Source organism: Lacerta agilis, chromosome 5, assembly GCF_009819535.1.
Source record: "Lacerta agilis isolate rLacAgi1 chromosome 5, rLacAgi1.pri, whole genome shotgun sequence".
In the NCBI taxonomy this organism is placed as follows: Eukaryota; Metazoa; Chordata; class Lepidosauria; order Squamata; family Lacertidae; genus Lacerta; species Lacerta agilis.
Window position 1 is genome coordinate 20,638,192 of NC_046316.1, and position 17,680 is coordinate 20,655,871.

The window sequence follows — 17,680 nt, forward strand, 5'->3', positions numbered from 1 at the left end:
ATAATTATATTTGTATTTTGCCTTTTCTCCAAGGGGCTCAAGGCAATGGTCCTCCCTGCCTCCATTTTATCCTTGCAACAATCCTGTGTATTAGCTTAGGCCCAATACTGGCTCAAGGCCAACAGTGAGGTTCACAATGGAGCTTCTCTGCCCCTCCCATTACCCTGGATCTATGTTACATTCTAAGCACAGGAGAGGCACCCTGAGCCAACAAGAAACATAAGCACCCTTTGGATAATCTCCATCATAAAATCATAGAATTGTAGAGTTGGAAGAGACCCTGAGGATCATCTAGTCCAACCCCCTGCAATGCAGGAATATGCAGCTGTCCCACATGGGGATCAAACCTGAAACCTTGGCATTATCGGCACCATACTGTAACCAACTGAGCTGTCCAACCTCCCTGGATCTCCTCAATGAGTCAACTTTAACCACCTTCTGAGAAATCCCAACATCTAAAAAAACAAACAAACAAACAAACCATCGCTGCAAACTATTCTTAACAGAATACTCTGGAATTGGCCACCCACTTTGGACTCGGCTTATGACAAGATGTATGTTGGACGTTCCGAATGACTTGCCTTACCCATACATTCCAGGGGTGTGAAGCAAGCACTGCATTAGTTCCCGATCAAAATACCTTCCTACATTACAGGGGACTTTAAATATAGAGTGTCAATCCATGGCTAGGCTTCAGAGCAGCATACGTGCGGTCCAGGGCAGGTAAAGATTTATGTAGCCCTTCACTATTGTCATTTTATGTGGCATGCAGACACAGAGTTAGCAGCCCGGGCTGGCTGTACATCAAAGGGCTATAGGCTGTTAAAATACATTAAGGGTTGTGAGCCCACAGCCTTTTAAAAGAAAGGGGTTTAAATCAGTATTTAGGTCAGCTATGATGGCTAATCAGCAGCAGTAAAGAAACGAAGCCAAAATAGTCCAGCAATTGGTATTTGTCCTCCAAGTATGGCAAGATGACATAGCTCCATGATCACGAAAGGCAGAGTTATTTCCAGTTCTACCAGCTGCCCCTTGCCAAACACACCAGCACTTGCAGAGGACCATGAATATGAATAAATCAAGATGTATATAGGAAGCTGCCTTATGCAGAATTGGACCCTTGGTCCATTTAACGTGTATTGTCCACACTGACTGACAGTGGTTCTCCCGGGTTTCAGAGTGCTGACATTTCCAGTCCACATGGAGATGCTGGGAATTGAACATGGGGCCTTTTGCCTGCAAAATGGCCCCAATCTCCCTTCCTCAGCAACCCAACAGACAGTCGGGAGAGGGATGGATAGATCCCTTTGACAGATGTCTGAAGTGGTAGCTTGCAAGGGGCTCCCACCACACACTCCTCCTTCCATTGGCACACACACACACACCCATTTGCCCCCTCCTTGTTCTGCCTCCAGGCTTGTACCTCCCATTAAATTATGTCATGAGCCATATGTTCCCCAGCTGCGCTCTACACGCCCATATTTCTGTAATAGCAAAATGAAGTACTGGTGCTTATAAAAGCGGTCAACAAGTGAGAGCCAAAGTGATCACTAGGGAAGTCTGGCAATACTTTCAATTTTTGCATGGATATTATTATTTAATGAAAGTTTCTGGATGTTGATGGAGCATGCAAGTTACAGGAAGCAAAAGAGGTCATTCTTGACAGCTCTATTCTGATCAGAGGCACTAGGAGAGTGGAATAGATTTAATCCAGGTTCTTAGATGTTGCAAATGAATCGATGGAGCGGGACTAACATACTCTGAATCCGTACCCCCCCCAAAAAAATTCTTTTTACGGTTGCTCTTCTTCTTTGGAGGGATATTGCACTGTACTAAATAATATAATAGAAGCACGGAGCATAAGAATAGTGGAAGGAAATCAACTTCTCACATGACAATACCCTAATGATTTGGGGGAGGGGAATACTGCCCAGTGAATAGCTTCCACGGCCTTAAATCATGTGAACTGCCATTCTTCTGGCATCGTGTTCGCAGGGTTGACTGAAATTTTGCACAAGACAGCAGGGGGACACAGTGCATAATACTAAGATCGACAAAGCTGCTTCTTCAAATTTTACCTCTGTCATTTTATGGGGCACTTGCACTACTTTCACCTCCCACCCAGTATCATAATTGCTCATGAAGATCTGCTGTCTCAATAGACAAGATGCTGTTTTTGCACTCATTCAAATATCCTGTCTCTTGGCCGTTCAAATACTTGCAATTTCCCTCTTTGATAACCAGAAACTTTCCTGCAGTTGCTAATTTAAAAAAAAATTATCAATGGATACTTAATGTCCATTTGTTTGTATGCACTGTCCTTTCACTTAAATATTTCCTATGGGCTAGTTGAACGGATTCATTGCTACTATATTTCTAAAGGCTAGAACAAAATGCCAGATGCATCACCTTCACTCAAAACATCCATGATAGAGTAACTCAAGCCGATTATGAGCAAGCCAAGTAATGTTATCCCACAAAGAATTCCGAAAAGGCAACAGATAATAAAGAACATGCAACTGATACAAAAAAAAATGGCAGGCATGAAACACCTTCTTCAACTTAAACAATATTTACTTGCCACTATGCAATGCCTGCTGCTGGTGCAGACATAGAAATGTACATCGTGATGGCAGAACTAACATCCAGAACCCTAGATGTTGCTGATAAAGACACCTGCCATTGCTGGGGTTCTAAATTCAAGTCATATTAAAAACTCTAGCTGTAAAAAAAACCAAACCCCGTTGGCAGTGCACATGGTTGGTTTCAACCACCCACCCTGCCCTGCAAAAGGATGAAGCAGAGTCATTTTGGAAGGCAATATGCTTAAACACTTGGACAGTGTTCTCGAAGCGACTGGCATGAGTTTGGCCAAACTGCGGGAGGCAGTGGAGGATAGGGGTGCCTGGCGTGCTTTGGTCCATGGGGTCATGAAGAGTCGGACACGACTGAACGACTGAACAACAATGCTTAAAATTCCCAAAGAAGCAATAGCGGTGAAACCAAAAGTCTTTTTAAAAACAATCAGACTGTTGCTTCATTGCATTCTAGCTCTGACATGCACACCTGCCTAAGGGGTGGAGAATGCAGCCTGTTGATTCAGAAGGGCTTGCTCAAAACTCTGCCTCTGGGCCATTCAAGGCCCACCGTGGAAAATCACTTGGCAACTAGCTTTCCTTGGGCCTACTTAGAGCAGGGGTAAGCGATCTTTCTACTGTGGAAGGCCACATACCTTTGGGCATAAACTATGTGTCAGTAGTGGGAAGAGTCAGAACCAGGGATTGGGGGGGGGGGGTGCCATAGACAACAGTGTTCTGCATTAACAGAAGAAAGACTATCCTGGAAGAATACTGATCTTGAAGTTTTAAAAAAGTTATTATTTTAATAAATACAATACTGCCCCTTCCAATTGTTCTGAAACGACATGCAAAGAAGGGGAAATACGGAGGAAACGAAGAGAAAGGAAGGAATTCTGATGAGAGGAATGAATGGGGCAGCCTCAGGAGATGTTGGGGGCTACATAAAATAGGCTACAGGATGCCCACCTGCGACTTAAGACAAATGGTTGGCCATTCTTTGGCTACATGGAGATGGGGAAAGGACAGGTAGGCAGGATTCTTCTGATTTGGTTCAGAGGTTTATAATCTCTAGGGAGGCCCCACCTTCTTATAGCACTGGGAAAGTTTTGAGATAAGATCGTGGTCACCTGTCAAGGCCGCGCACACCATTATTTTGGCTTCCTTCCCAACTTGGCAGCAAGCTCCACGAAGAAAGCTTGTGGAGGAGCCCACAGGGACGAAGGAGAAAGGCAACCATGCTGTGTTTGTGGCCCTGTGTCAACAACACTCGGCTACAGAAAACACTGGAACTGCTTTTCACACCTGCTTACAAGAAGAAGATATTCAGTTCCAGAATTTCAGGCGCTGGAAGCTGCAGGGTGACCTTAAAATCTCACGCGCCTGCTTCTCTTTCCTCGCTGCCACCACTCAGCCACTTATTTTTAGATAAATGACAAGGCGTTAAGCACAATGCTCCATTTCATGGGAACACAAAGATATGCCTTCACCTGTCACCCTTCTGATTGACTGCGGCTCCTGGGCTGCATGCTTTTGAAGACGCAACAGAGATCTGATCACCTGGACCTCCCAGAAGGGAATAACTGAAAGTTCTGCCAGCCATCAATTAATTTTTGAACTTTTGTTATTATTATTTTATGTTGGAAGCTATTTAGCTATTATACTGTATTACGTAAGTGTTCAGTTACGTCAACATAAATATGGCAAATATCCGGGTGCTGTGTTTTATATGAGACCTTTTTGTGTGAGGATACGCGATGCCAGTTGATAACTGATCTTTTTCAGTATTGCGGGTCTGTACAAGTGTATCAGTGTGAGAACGGCAAAGGCAGTTTTGCTGCTTTGCAAAGAGGTTTGCTTCTGTCCCCAAAGCGAGCTCTTTAAAAATGGGTCAGAAAGGGTTTTTAATGATATGGAGACGCTGGTCAAGGGACTGTATTAATGGGCCTGTGCCATCACAAACACACAATTGTATCAATTCCTAGTTCAGTTTTGAAGCTGCTCCCGCCCCCCAAGGCAGTTTGGTGTGGGTTTTTTTTAAAGAAGTGAGGTGGAAATGTATAACTGAAACAACATACCTGTGGCAATTTTTTTAATGGTTTGTTTGAAGCATGCATGCATGGGGAAAGGGTCAAGACTGCTGGGTGAATTATCATTTTATATATTAGCATGTGCATCTGACATGCAAATTCCAAAGCCAGCAACAAGCCAGACTCACACCACAAAGTTAAGAACCCACTCTTGACTTAAGCCTTCTTGCACCATATATTTTCTTCATCTCAATATTACCAGTTCTTTGCTGTAATGTGTAGCTTGGATAAATGAATAATCATTTTTTTAAATTCCCCATACCAATGAACCACCACAAGATACACACACACACATACACACACGTAAGAACAGAAACCAGATCTTCCATTCTCACTGTTTAAAAATACCATGCAACCAACTAGACTCCTTGACATATCTGCATTTAGCCAAGATACTGGGTATGAGTTGACATTTTGGTGATATGAACATTACAGCTGTTGTGTTTGGTCTGGGTTCGCCCCATTCATACATGCTCAGTTGCTGCTACAGTCAATGAAGTATGAATATCCATGGAGCTTAATCTATGACACAACGGTTATGTCATTTACATTAAAATAATCTTTTTCTTCCTTGCCCCAAGTGTCTTAGGAGAGTTACCACTTTTCTCTCATTTATATATTTACAAAATCATTGTGTGTTAAATCAGGCTGAAAGTGACTTATCCAAAGTGGCCGGGTTTGGACACAACACTAAAGAATGATATAGAGTTATGCTAAGGAGTCGTAGGTTTTTACACTTTCCGTTCTCTTTTACCCTCCGGTTATAGCTGTGAGGAGGAGATGTGGAGCTTTTGCTTCTGTTTTCAACTAGCTACATTTTAGCACCATGTCCTAATCTAGACAAAGTGTGGCTACCGTTAATTACAATTTATTGAAACGAGCCGATTCAAAATGCAGTTCATGAAGGTGGCTTGTTTCAATAAACAATGCTTAATATTAACCTCAATTAACTGGTGTGAATTAAAACGGAAGTGAAAGCTTCTGTTCTCCAACTCAGCCATGTCAGAGAAAGAAAGGAGAGAGGAAGTTCACAATCCCAAGACTCGTTCATATACAAAAGCAGGCATGGCCAAACCTGCCCCCCCAGCTGTTTTGAGACTACAACTCCTATCATCCCTACTTAACAGGACCAGTGGTCAGGAATGATGGGAATTGTAGTCCAAAAACAGCTGGAGGGCCAAGTTTGGGGAATGCTGATCTACAGGACGCCACATTAGCTACCCTTTGGTTTAGCTCAACACTTGAATGAGGTAAATGAGAGCATTGCAGAAGAAGTATTCACACCTGGGCCTCTTTTTCTAAAGATGCCATGCTCTGCCCTGATGGTGATTTTTAAATATATTTAAAGATGCTTACACCAGAGGCTAAATGTACCTGGTGGTAAAAGTCCGACACAACTTAAATTGCAAGAACTATTCCTGATACAGTGCATAGGTGCCACTTTTATTTGTAATAAGGGTAATATAACAAACAGCCCATAAAACTTTATTCCTGACAAAAAGGAGCTTCTTGTCTGGTTTATGATGCTTTTATAGAGAGGACAGTATAAAAGCGAGATAGGACAGTATTGAAAATTACAACTTTGTGTGATATCATCACTCAAATGGATAGCTGGTTGGATGTTTGAGAGTAGCTTCTAGGTATTTCTTATTTCCTTATTCCCCATGAGCAAACAGTCAATTATCGTGGCAAGAAAAAAGCTACGGGAAAGTTGAGAGACTCCCGAAAATACTCATAAAAAGATGAATAAATGCATATAAGAAATAGGAACAAAAGTGAAAGGTTGATATGCAATTTCCTAATAAAAGTGTTAAAACGTGTACTGTATCTACAAAAAATATTTTTTAAAGTATATTCATGTTTGCAAATCGGTCTCAACAATGGATTCACTGTGTGTCATGAATAACAAATCCAGCTCTTGCTCTTTTGCTGGTCTAGCATCTATTTCTGCATTTGTCTTATCCTGACATGAATACTAAAGCCAAGTTGAATTTTTCCTGATATTAGCACAGCAATTTAATGCTCAAATTTCGAAAAGAACTAACCCCAAAACTTTCCATGGCAAATGCTAGGGCTGACTGTACCCTCCATCTTGCAGATATTAATACACACAGCCATAAGAAGTCCGGCACCAACTGGAATCTGAAAACCACTTACTATGTTAATTTTTTGCCAACATGAAATGACTACGGTGTCCGTGTCTGTATACATGTAGTTAATGAATACTCAAGACTGGATCCCTAACGTGCCCATGAACTGTAAAGCTCCAATAGGCTGTTCACAGATTTTGGGGGAACAAGGCATTTGTATTATTTATACATACACAAAATAATACATGCATGGAAGACAAGGAGTAACTCATGCAACACAATTATTACTGGACTTTACCACTTCAAATAACAGATGGGGGCATAATATGTTTTACTGCTCTCCTTTTAAAAAAAACCAACCCAAAATATCCTGTAACTAGCATGCCAGGAGAAACATTCTAGCTGCTTCCCTGATATGCTAGCTTTGTATGTGCAGTGATACTTCTTTTTTTTCAGTACATAGAAGCTTTCTAATCTGCAACCCCATAAATCACCTTCCACCTTTGCCTGCTCAATGCAATCGGAACTTCTATGGGGCATTTCCAACTCCAGTAACTATCACCAGGGCACCAAACTTGGAAGATCTACACCGGAGTAGTCAACCTTTTTATACCTACCACCCACTAATGCATCTTCCTTGATGGTAAAATTTCCTTACCGCTCACCAGTGCTCAATGGAAGGAGGATTCAGCTTGTGCCGTAGAACCCCCTACCGCCCACCTAGAATCCTGAAATGCCCACTAGTGGGCAGTAGGGACCAGGATGACAACCCCTAACTCTAGCTCTGGATTTGGGTATGGATATCACAACCACAGCCCAATCCTGTTAATACTTCTTTTCCCTTAGAAGTCTTCTTACATCATACTTTTCTCTCTGAGGAAGAAAAGCCAGGTGGAATAGAGAAGGGAGAAAAGCATCTTACTTTGGAGTGAAAAACCTTTCTGGTCACGGCAAAACAGAGAATCATAAGCCCAGTCTGGAATCTAGCCTCCTGCCTGCAGAAAGCCTGAAGGGTTTTTAATCCCACCATGAAGTTTTTCATGCACATTCCTCCATAGGTGTTCTTCAACAGAGCTAAAATTCCACAGGGACAGTATAAGCACCTGGATCATCCAGAATTAAACATGAGAAGACCGGGATGGGAGGACGCTTGGAAAACAGGATAGGTGCCAAGCACAGTGGAGAAGACATAGTAATTAAGAGCTTTTATAGGGTTCGTTACTTAGACTACTTTAGTTCATTTTAGTGGTCTCCTGCACTCCAAACAACTACATATTAATAATCATATTTCCCAAATAAACATTGGGTAGCACCCAACTTTGCACAAGGGGGCTTCCCCCTCTTCTCTTCCCCCTGCTGCCACAGTGCCCCCCTCCCTCAAAATATGCTCCATAGGGTCCCCAAACTATCCAGAATAATTTATGGGCGCTGCATGGGAGAAGTAAAGGATAGAGACTCCATTCTGCTGGAGAGCAGACACCGCTGGGTTTCACAAATGGTTGAGGACCACATAGTATAGGGAAGGAAATTTAAACATCCATGCAGCCACACTTGTCTGGATATCGCTTTTATTTCCAGTTATCTATCTTGCTGCTACACCCAAAGCATTTAGAATAAGCATATTGATAATTCATTTTCTCTTAGGCCTACCCAGCTCACTTCTATGCATGGTAAAATTGCAAGTGGGCATTTATCTCACACGCTTCCGCCCTGCTCCCCAAAGGTGGAAATTATGCTTTATCGTGGATATTGAACCTGTAGTAGAAAGAAATTTCAGAGTCCAAGGTACAGTTACTCTTGCCTCCAGATAAATGAAGGCTCTCCTGGTCTGAGGTTCACTTCTGAGAGGAGGAGAGGAGAAGTGTTCAGACCTGAAGCCCACTCCTGATGTCACCACACAGAGAGAGTTGAGGCAGGCAAGTAACAGCTAAACAGCCCCATAGTCTTCAGCAAGATTTCTGTGGCCTGGTCTCAAGGGAAGTGGTTCATCTCTTTAACAGCCCTGTGGCTACAGGTGAGAAGTCGATCTGTGGCCTTTCCCAACCCACTTCCCCCTTGATCCTGCAGCTGACCCACTCCTCCAAGAAATCCTCTGCTGCAAGGAACACTACTCTCATGGTGCCTCGCAGCAGGTGAGAGGGATGGGTGGCCTACAAGACCAGGTACAGAACTGTAGCCTCTTCCATAGAGACAGGATGTTTGGGTCGGAACCTACAATGCAATTCTATACATGTCAACTCAAAGTAAGTCCTATTGTGTTCAATGGAGCCTACTATCCAAGTTGGTGGGTAAAGGTTTGCAACTGGCCACCAAAATTTCTGAAATTTATGAAAAATTCTCATGTTCTGATTTTAGACTATTCAAATACATTGCAAATAATATTTTTTTTTGTTCTAAATAATTTGAAGGTACATTTCAGGCAGCAGTCAGAAATAAACCCAAGTACTTAACTCCAAAGTGTACCTTCTTTGTGTCTAATTATCTAGGTAAAAGGAAAATTGACTGCAAGCACCATTAGGGAGTCAGAGTCGTGCCCCCCCCAAAAAAATATCTTGATCCTTTTAGGAAGTCCCTGAAATAGATGGCGCACTAACAGCAGGCCTTCCTCTGGTTAGGTCGCCAATAGTTCTTAAGGAAAGTGGAAGACTGGAATTGCAATAAATATGATGGTGAAGGCTAATTGCACCAATTAAGGAATGCATTACTTGAAGCAGAAAATAGCAGGTACCTTTTTAATGCAAAGCATTGTTTTTCACACCAAAGAGGCCTACACTACTGGATTTAAGCTTATCCTATTAATTTGAAAAACTTTGCTGGAAAAGCACACCAGTGTCTTTTTCAGATGCTGAAAAACGTTTCAGACACTGACAATTGCAAACCATTCTGGTAGCTTAACTATTTTATCAGAACACAGGAAAGGAGGAGATAAGCGCCTTGCCTGGATGAGATACAAGGGGAACAAAAATAACAGCTTGGTGTGATTGTTATTACATTTTCTGGGTAAGTCATCCGGTTCGCTAACAGTCAGCTCCACCCACGCCCTTGTCGATGTGGACTTTTAGTTTGCAGAGCATGGGCAACGTTATGCAAAACAGAGTCTCTTTATCACCAGTTCAGATACACTTTTGCAGACAGAAACATTTGTGGGGAGAGGAAGAGAGAAGGTCGGCTGCTAAAAGGAGACAAATCCATTGCCGTCATTTTGCTTACATGGGTTGTTCATATTTTCTGTGAACCAGAGAAGGTGCACATGCAGCACACGATTTTTTTGGGGGTAGCACTATATTAATGTTATCTTCATAGACACCCCCTAATTTTTTTTAACAAAATACAGTCTCTTCCTCTCTGTCATATCTCTGCCTGCCCTGGTCAGATCACACTATTACAAGCAGGATTGCTTCCTTATCCATGCAAAACTCGAGAGGTATTTTGAGTTGTTAGCACTTACTCTGGAGATGGTCAGAGGCATATTGAAGTCCTTTCCCCCTTGCAGTCGGAACCCCCATGGTCCGGGTCCGTTGAGAGTCACGCTGTAAGACATTTTATCTCTCTTTTACGCCAGGAACCCCAGAAGCTCTGTGAAACAGAGGGAGGGGGGGGGACACAGGTGGGTATTTTGGTTTTTAAAAAAGGAGATATTCTTTTCTCTCTCTCTCTCTCTCTCTCTCTCTCTCTTTCAATTTAAAGCAGAAAAATAAAGATCTTTTTTGTCTCTTGCCTGGTCAGTCCTGCCGAAGTGTCACCTAAGAATAGATAGGAGTTATAATGCGGATACTGATATCCCTGATGAGGGAGCCCATAAAAGGCTTGTAACCAAACACCGGCTATGCAAAACCTCTGTGACTCAGAGGTCTAATATAGTCCCCCCCTGGGAGGTTAGCACAGTGTTTTTCAACCACTGTTCCGCGGCACACTAGTGTGCCACGAGATGTTGCCTGGTGTGCCGTGGGAAAAATTGAAAAATTACTTTATATATAGTCAATATAGGCACAGAGTTCAATTTTTTAACATTTTCTAATGGTGGTGTGCCTCGTGATTTTTTTTCATGAAACAAGTGTGCCTTTGCCCAAAAAAGGTTGAAAAACACTGGGTTAGCAGACCTTTCCAGACTCCCTTGTCAGACTCAAAGCCACTTTTCTAAGCGTAGCTGTCAACTTTTCCCTTTTCTTGCGAGGAATCCTATTCGGAATAAGGGGATTTCCCTTTCTAAAAAAGGGGGGGGGGAAGTTGACAGCTATGTTTCTAAGATAATGAAGAGGATGTCATTTTAAGCGTGTCAGCTGCTTAAAAAACAACCCTTTAAAAGGAACCCCTGGCCGATATATTCACTTGTCAATATACATCGTTCTCAAGGCTTCCCTAGTGTACAGTCCCTGACCTATGTCAAATGTGGTTCTGTGACGGTGTGCGTGAGGGAGAACATTAAATGCACCATTGTGTGGTTCTGTTTTCATACAACTAGGGTTTCTGGAAAATGAGGAGAAGCAATAAAGGGGAAGGAAGAGGGGCTACACCCCTGTTTTAAAACATGCCGTGCTTGAAATGTTAAGGCTGCACAAACTTAGGAGTTTGCCCCCTGGCTTGGGAAGCCAGGCCTCAGGACCGGCCTAGGACATTTTGCTACCTGAGGCGAGCAGTCAATGGTGTCCCCATGCTCCAAGCCAAGGGATATAGCCCCTAAGTCAGTCGAGGCGTTTTGTCAACTGAGGCAGAAAAATACACCAAACCCCTATCCGTGGTAAAAACAAACAAACAAACAAAAGCAACAACCTACCTACCACCAGCAACAAATTGAATAACTATTTCCCTTTTGTGACAGCCTCAATCAGCTGCCTGAGGCAACTTCCTCGCCTGACCCTCCTTGAAGGCCTCCTTCTCTTCAACGTTCTTGCAGAGGCTTCTTAGACACTGGAGAAAAATGGAGCAGGCCTCCATCACGTTGCACGCTGTGCGTGCATCGGAGGCCAAAGGCTGCATATTTATTGTGTTTATATCCCCCGTTTTCTCTAAGGAGCTCCAGGTGGCATACATGGTTCACCCCTTCTCATTTAATCCCCACAGCAACCCTGTAGGGTAGCTTAAGGCTGAGCATTAATGGCCGGCCCAAGGTCACTCAGTGAGCATCATGGCTGAGTGGAGATTTGAACCCTGGTCTCCAAGGCCCGAGCCCAACACTCTAACCACTGCACCACACTGGCTTTCATCTGCACCATATATTTAAAGCACATGGCTTTCCCCCAAAGAATCATGGGAGCCATCGTTTACCCCTCACGGGGCTAAAATTCCCAGCACCCTTAAAGTTCCTTTAAATGTGCATTAAATTTATAGTGTAGACGTGACCTTTGTTTATACAAAGGAGGAATGCATTTTGGGATAGAACAGTGTGAAAAAACCTGCCCACTACCAAACCAAATGCAACCCAGCAGCCATGTTCCAGAGGTGCAGGGGCTGGTGTTGCGCATGTCAGGACATCAGAGGAGCCGGTTATGTGGCTCCAATGGCCTGAAGTTCTTGCTGCTGCTGCTGCTACCTGCTGGGGGCTGCTTCCTCCCTCCTTCCCCTCCATGGCAGGAGGAGGAGTTGGCTATTGAAGCTGCTCCGTGCTCGGCTCTGATTTTTTGGAACATTGGGGGGGCCAAAAGGGATGGGCCCCCAGGAGTTGGCGCCCCTGCCATGTACAATGGCCTGCCAAGGGTGTGGTAATCCTCCTGGTTTTACTACAAAAATGAGGGTTGTCAAGTAAGCACCTGTCAGGCAGGAATGTTCCAACAGCTCTGTGTGTGTCCACCCCAAATAACAAGATAAATTGGGGTGATGTGCGGCAGATTTCCATGTCCCCAAGTTTAATCACACCATGTCGAGGCAGATCAGGGAGTCCCCAACCTTCTGAGCAGCTCCTTTGCTGGTTCCCCTCCCCCCAAAATACACTACCTTCCCCTCTCTTTTTTCCTTTTTGAGTGGGGAACACCCAAATCTTGGAGGAGAGGGGATGTAGAGGGAAGGGGTGGAAAGTGGGGGGAGACTTTTTCATTCTGATGGGCAGGTCTAGATTTTAATCACAGTGAATTATTTTCCCAGGGCACTCATTCACAGTGATGTGGGGGAAGGATGTTGAAGCAAATGAAGTGTTGTTTTCAAATGGGTTGTCATTGGCCTTCAGTTTTTGGCTGTGAGAGCAGAGCTTAAGTGGTGGCGTTAGACTTCTGTCCCAATCACTCTTTTCCCTAACAATTTTTTTATTAAAAAAAATCAATAATCTTTTTTTTCTAGTTAGAACTTTATAGCCTCACCATCTAAATCAGCCAACTCACCTCTGGCTGCCTAAATTCAGCTAAGATGGCCAAGGATCAGGTCATGACCTTAAATCTCCTAAAAATTCTATTCATGCCATTCGGCTACATACAAAAATAATTAATCTTATCTGCCTAATTTCTCTTTTCTCCTTTTTTCTACTTGCCAAGGAACCTGTGTGTTTCACCTAAGAATGGGGGCAGACTTGCGTAACAGCAGTTCTTTTGTATTTTCCAAGGTGCGGAGTCAGCTGTTGTGTGTTTCACCTTTCCAACAAGTCTTGGTGCAATCTGATACCTCATTTGCATGTCTGCTGCCTCCTCCATCTTAAGACTCTTCCATTTCAACAACAACAACAACAACAACAACAACAACAACAACAATCCAGATTTAGGAAGAGTTCTGTGGAACTTAGAAAGCTTACAAACAATTTTGTGAAATTTGGGTTGGGCTAATAGAGGTCCATGGAGTCACGAAGAGTCGTACGCGACTGAACGACTGAACAACAACAATAGAGGTATTGGGGATGCGGGTGGCCCTGTGGTTTAAACCACTGTGCCGCTTGGACTTGCCGATCGGAAGGTTGGCAGTTCGAGGCCCCATGACGGGGTGAGCTCCCGTTGCTCGGTCCCAGCTCCTGCCAACCTAGCAGTTCGAAAGCACGTCAAAGTGCAAGTAGATAAATAGGTACCGCTCCGGCAGGAAGGTAAACGGCGTTTCCATGTGCTGCTCTGGCTTCACCAGAAGCGGCTTAGTCATGCTGGCCACATGACCCAGAAAAACTGTCTGCGGAAGCGGACAAATGCCAGTTCCCTCGGCCTGTAAAGCGAGATGAGCACCGCATCCCCAGAGTCATTCGCGACTGGACTTAACTCTCAGGGGTCCCTTTACCCTTTAATAGAGGTATTGCCTAAAATAGATTTTGGTATTTTTCTTATGGGACAAACAACACAGCCATCATCCCTCTTAAAAAAATATAAATAAATAAATCCGCAAAGTGTTTTTGCAAACCTGTCACACAAGACTACCAAACAGTTCTCTGCAACTCCCTACAGGCCTTGATGTAACAGGCCCTCGTTACACAGAACAATTCCCAATTGACCACTCTGAGCGGCTGCAAAAAAAGTTAAGACTTCTTTCCCGCCATCCCTGCTCTTTAGATCCTTGTCTATCCTGGCTTATTAGAGCTAGATGGAGTGGGTTGGCTGATTGCTGGTAAAAAACAACAACAAAACTTGGCATCATAGGGTGTTACCCATTGCCCTTTAAGAGGCAGTTGTGCATCTACTTCTTTAAAAATCTACTCTAGACCCAATGGTGCATAATAACTATAAACCAATTGCCAACTGCCAACACTCCTTTCTTGATAAAGCTGGTGAAGAGAGGATGGTTGTGGAGCAACTGTAGGTATTCCTGGATGAGGCTGTTTAATTGGATCCACTACAATCTGGGTTTATAGCTGGTTTTGGAACTGAATCTGCCTTGCTCACACTGAGAGTTGATCTTTATTGTGAGAGAGGTGACCCAGTTGCTTCTCCTTGATCTCTCAGCAACTTTCAATACCATTGATCATGGTATCCTCCTAGGTAGCACTGTCTTATGGTCATTCCATTCATATCTTCAGGCCGTGCGCAGTGAGTATCACTGGGGGAGTACTCATTGCGAGTTTTAGATCAAGGTTTCATCAGTATGCTGATGACGCACATCTCTACTAACATACGAACCAGAAGACATTGTGAAAGCTCTGGATCAGTGACTGAACGCAGTGGTGGTACATTAGTAAAGACACAATGATTCAAATGCACCATAAAGATGCAACACCAGATGGCGCCAGAGAGCAGGAAATTTTTAAACACGATTTTCCATCGGGGTTTTCTTCCTTTTGTTATGACAATATAATTTCTTACTTATTTATAGCAGTTTCCCCCCTGTGTGTAGACCTACCCTGTGTTTGAATCTTGGGTAGATAGAGGCTCTTTGGATGGGTAGTTCTCATGTCCGAGATATATGCAAGTTACTTGTTCAGCATGGGGTCGCACTCCCTCTGAAGGAGCAAGTGTGTCGCTACAGACCCAAATGTCCTCTGTTACTGGGGGTACTTTTTGCCAGCTCCGTCTGGCTCACCAGCTATGGCTGTTCCTGGAGCTAGCGATACCCTGACTACTGCTATCCATTAACTGGTAACCTTGAGACTAGATTACTGCAATGCTCTCTATGTGGGGCTGCAGTTTAGGTCCAGGGTATGTTAGGGACGCGGGTGGCACTGTGGGTTAAACCACAGAGCCTAGGGCTTGCTGATCAGAAGGTCGGCGGTTCAAATCCCTGCGACGGGGTGAGCTCCTGTTGCTCGGTCCCTGCTCCTGCCCAACTAGCAGTCAAAGTGCAAATAGATAAATAGGTACCGCTCCAGTGGGAAGGTAAACGGCATTTCGTGCGCTGCTCTGGTTCGGCAGAAGCGGCTTAGTCATGCTGGCCACATGACCCGGAAGCTGTACACTGGCTCCCTCGGCCAGTAACGCGAGATGAGCGCCGCAACCCCAGAGTCGGACACAACTGGACCTAATGGTCAGGGGCCCCTTAACCTTTATGTTAGTGACTGCCTGAACACTTGTATCCCAGCTGGATTACTGAGATCTGCAGGTGTGTAGCTGGCTATCCCCTGAGTTGGTGAAGCTCATCTGATAATAAGAAACAGAACATTGAGTTTTATTGGCCCAGTCCTATGGATTGCTTGGAAACCTATGGAAACCGCTCTGATTTCCTTATGATTAGCCATATCAAAATATTTTAAATAATTCAAAACAGTGCCATTGAGCAAGTCCTAAAATGGATTCTGAACTGTAGTTGATGAAATGCATCTCATATGGTCCACCATTGTTTTAACTGTTGTCCTTTCAACACCATTGGATTCCCAATAAACTAAACAGCTAACTATTTACTAGAGATAAATCATTACTGAGCAAAAAATTCTTCTTCGTGTTCTCTTCTGTGCATTTTAGCTATAATAATTTTAGCTATAATCTTTGCAGGTGAAGGAGGAATCTGTCAGGGATTGTTTTTGCTTTGCTTTGCTTTGCTTTGCTTATGGTGCTCTGTGAAGCGCTAGGCATGTTCTCGATGCTATATAAGGGAACAGAAATATTGCAGACGTTTGGACTGAGAGACAGAGTCTTGCCCAAGGCCACTGTTGGGTGAGTTTGCATCAGAGGTGCAAGTAGGCTTCTAAAAGTATGTAGGTACCTGGAAGCTCACTCTGTCCCACAAGGTGGAGTTCTAGTTCTTCGACGATGACCCTATCTCCACAGACTTCAGTTTCACATTTCCCTTAAACAAAGGAACAGTCGCTCTCCCTTCAAATAGCAAGGACACCGAGCCAGAAAAAGAAGGTCAAAGGCTTTGGAAGCAGTATTTGTTGAAATCATTTCAGGGAACAGGATGAGATTCTCTCTCAAAGATAGATACCAAAATGACCAAAGTTCACAAAGCCCCAGTGAATTCTGCCCTTTAGTTGATTGCTAAAAACAGTCCTATGAAGGGAGATGTTGCTAGAATGTGTAACAGCAGCACCGTCCCAATTATATGACCGGCATGCGAGGGAAGGGACGAGCACCTCTAGGTAGGTGGCTCAGAATAGGAACACCATCATGCTTCGACAACTAATGTCAAATCCATTGCCATGCTGGAAACAATTCATAATGAAACAGGATAGCGAGTTGTCGTACCTCTGCTCACGTTAGACATCGCTCTCCTAAGGACGTTTTACAGCTGAATTATAAGGCATAGTACTAGTATGAATAGATCATTAGCAGGAATGGTGGTGGCAGCGTAAGAGAAATTGTTGTTGTTAATAATAATAATAATAATAATAATAATTTAAGCTTCATACCTGCAGGTCTCAGGGCGGTTACAACACAAAATCACAATATAAAAACACAAAAGACGTAATCAAAATAAAAACAAAAACAACCCAATAATGCTCCCTTCAACCCACATTTCTTAAAGGCATCAGATGTCAATTCGCCAAAGGCCTGGTTAAAGAGGAACGTTTTTGCCTGGTGCCTAAAGGTGTATAATGAAGGCGCCAGGCGAACTTCCCTGGGGAGAGCATTCCACAGACAAGGAGCCACTTCAGAGAAGGCCCGTTCTTGTGATGCCACCCTTCTTGTGGAGAAGGCACACAAAGAAGGGGCTCAGATTATGATCTCAGGGTCCGGGTAGGTTCATATGGACAGAGGCGGTCCTTGAGGTATTGCAGTCCTGAGCCGTTGATAACTTCATCACAAAGGCAGGAGGAGATAAAGTGCAGGATTTGGTGTCAGGAGCAAATTTTAGCTTCCTAACAATTTCAGCTTTTCACTTGCTTTTTTTTGAAAGCTCGGAGACCTAAAGCCACCTTAGGCCAGCTGATTCCAGATGTCATGCAAAGGCAAAAAGTTATTAAATCACTGAGTTCATTATTGTTGTATTTTTACTGCTGGGGAGGGAGAGAGGCACTTGTGAGGTGTTCTACCTCAGGTGCCACAATAACTTTACCAGCCTGGGATACTTAACTCTGTGTCTCTCTGTGGTGAGTCCCATTTGCTGTTCCACACCAGGCAGCAAAATGTCCCTGGCTGGTCCTGCTCTTCCAGTT

General features: G+C 43.8%; 1 protein-coding gene across 17 annotated transcripts in view; it reads right to left on the reverse strand.

Annotated features, from left to right (window-relative positions):
- The window catches only part of LDB3 (LIM domain binding 3), a 153,819-nt gene that overhangs the window by 126,554 nt on the left and 9,585 nt on the right, over positions 1-17,680 (reverse strand). For 14 of the 17 annotated variants that reach the window (XM_033148821.1, XM_033148817.1, XM_033148812.1 and 11 more), the window contains exon 1: positions 10,205-10,414. In XM_033148821.1, the coding sequence (XP_033004712.1) occupies positions 10,205-10,297 (93 nt within the window). In that variant the 5' untranslated portion in view covers positions 10,298-10,414. Of the gene's footprint in view, positions 1-10,204; positions 10,415-10,474; positions 10,591-17,680 lie in introns of those variants that run through there. The other 3 variants (XM_033148803.1, XM_033148804.1, XM_033148822.1) reach the window with 3 other exon arrangements.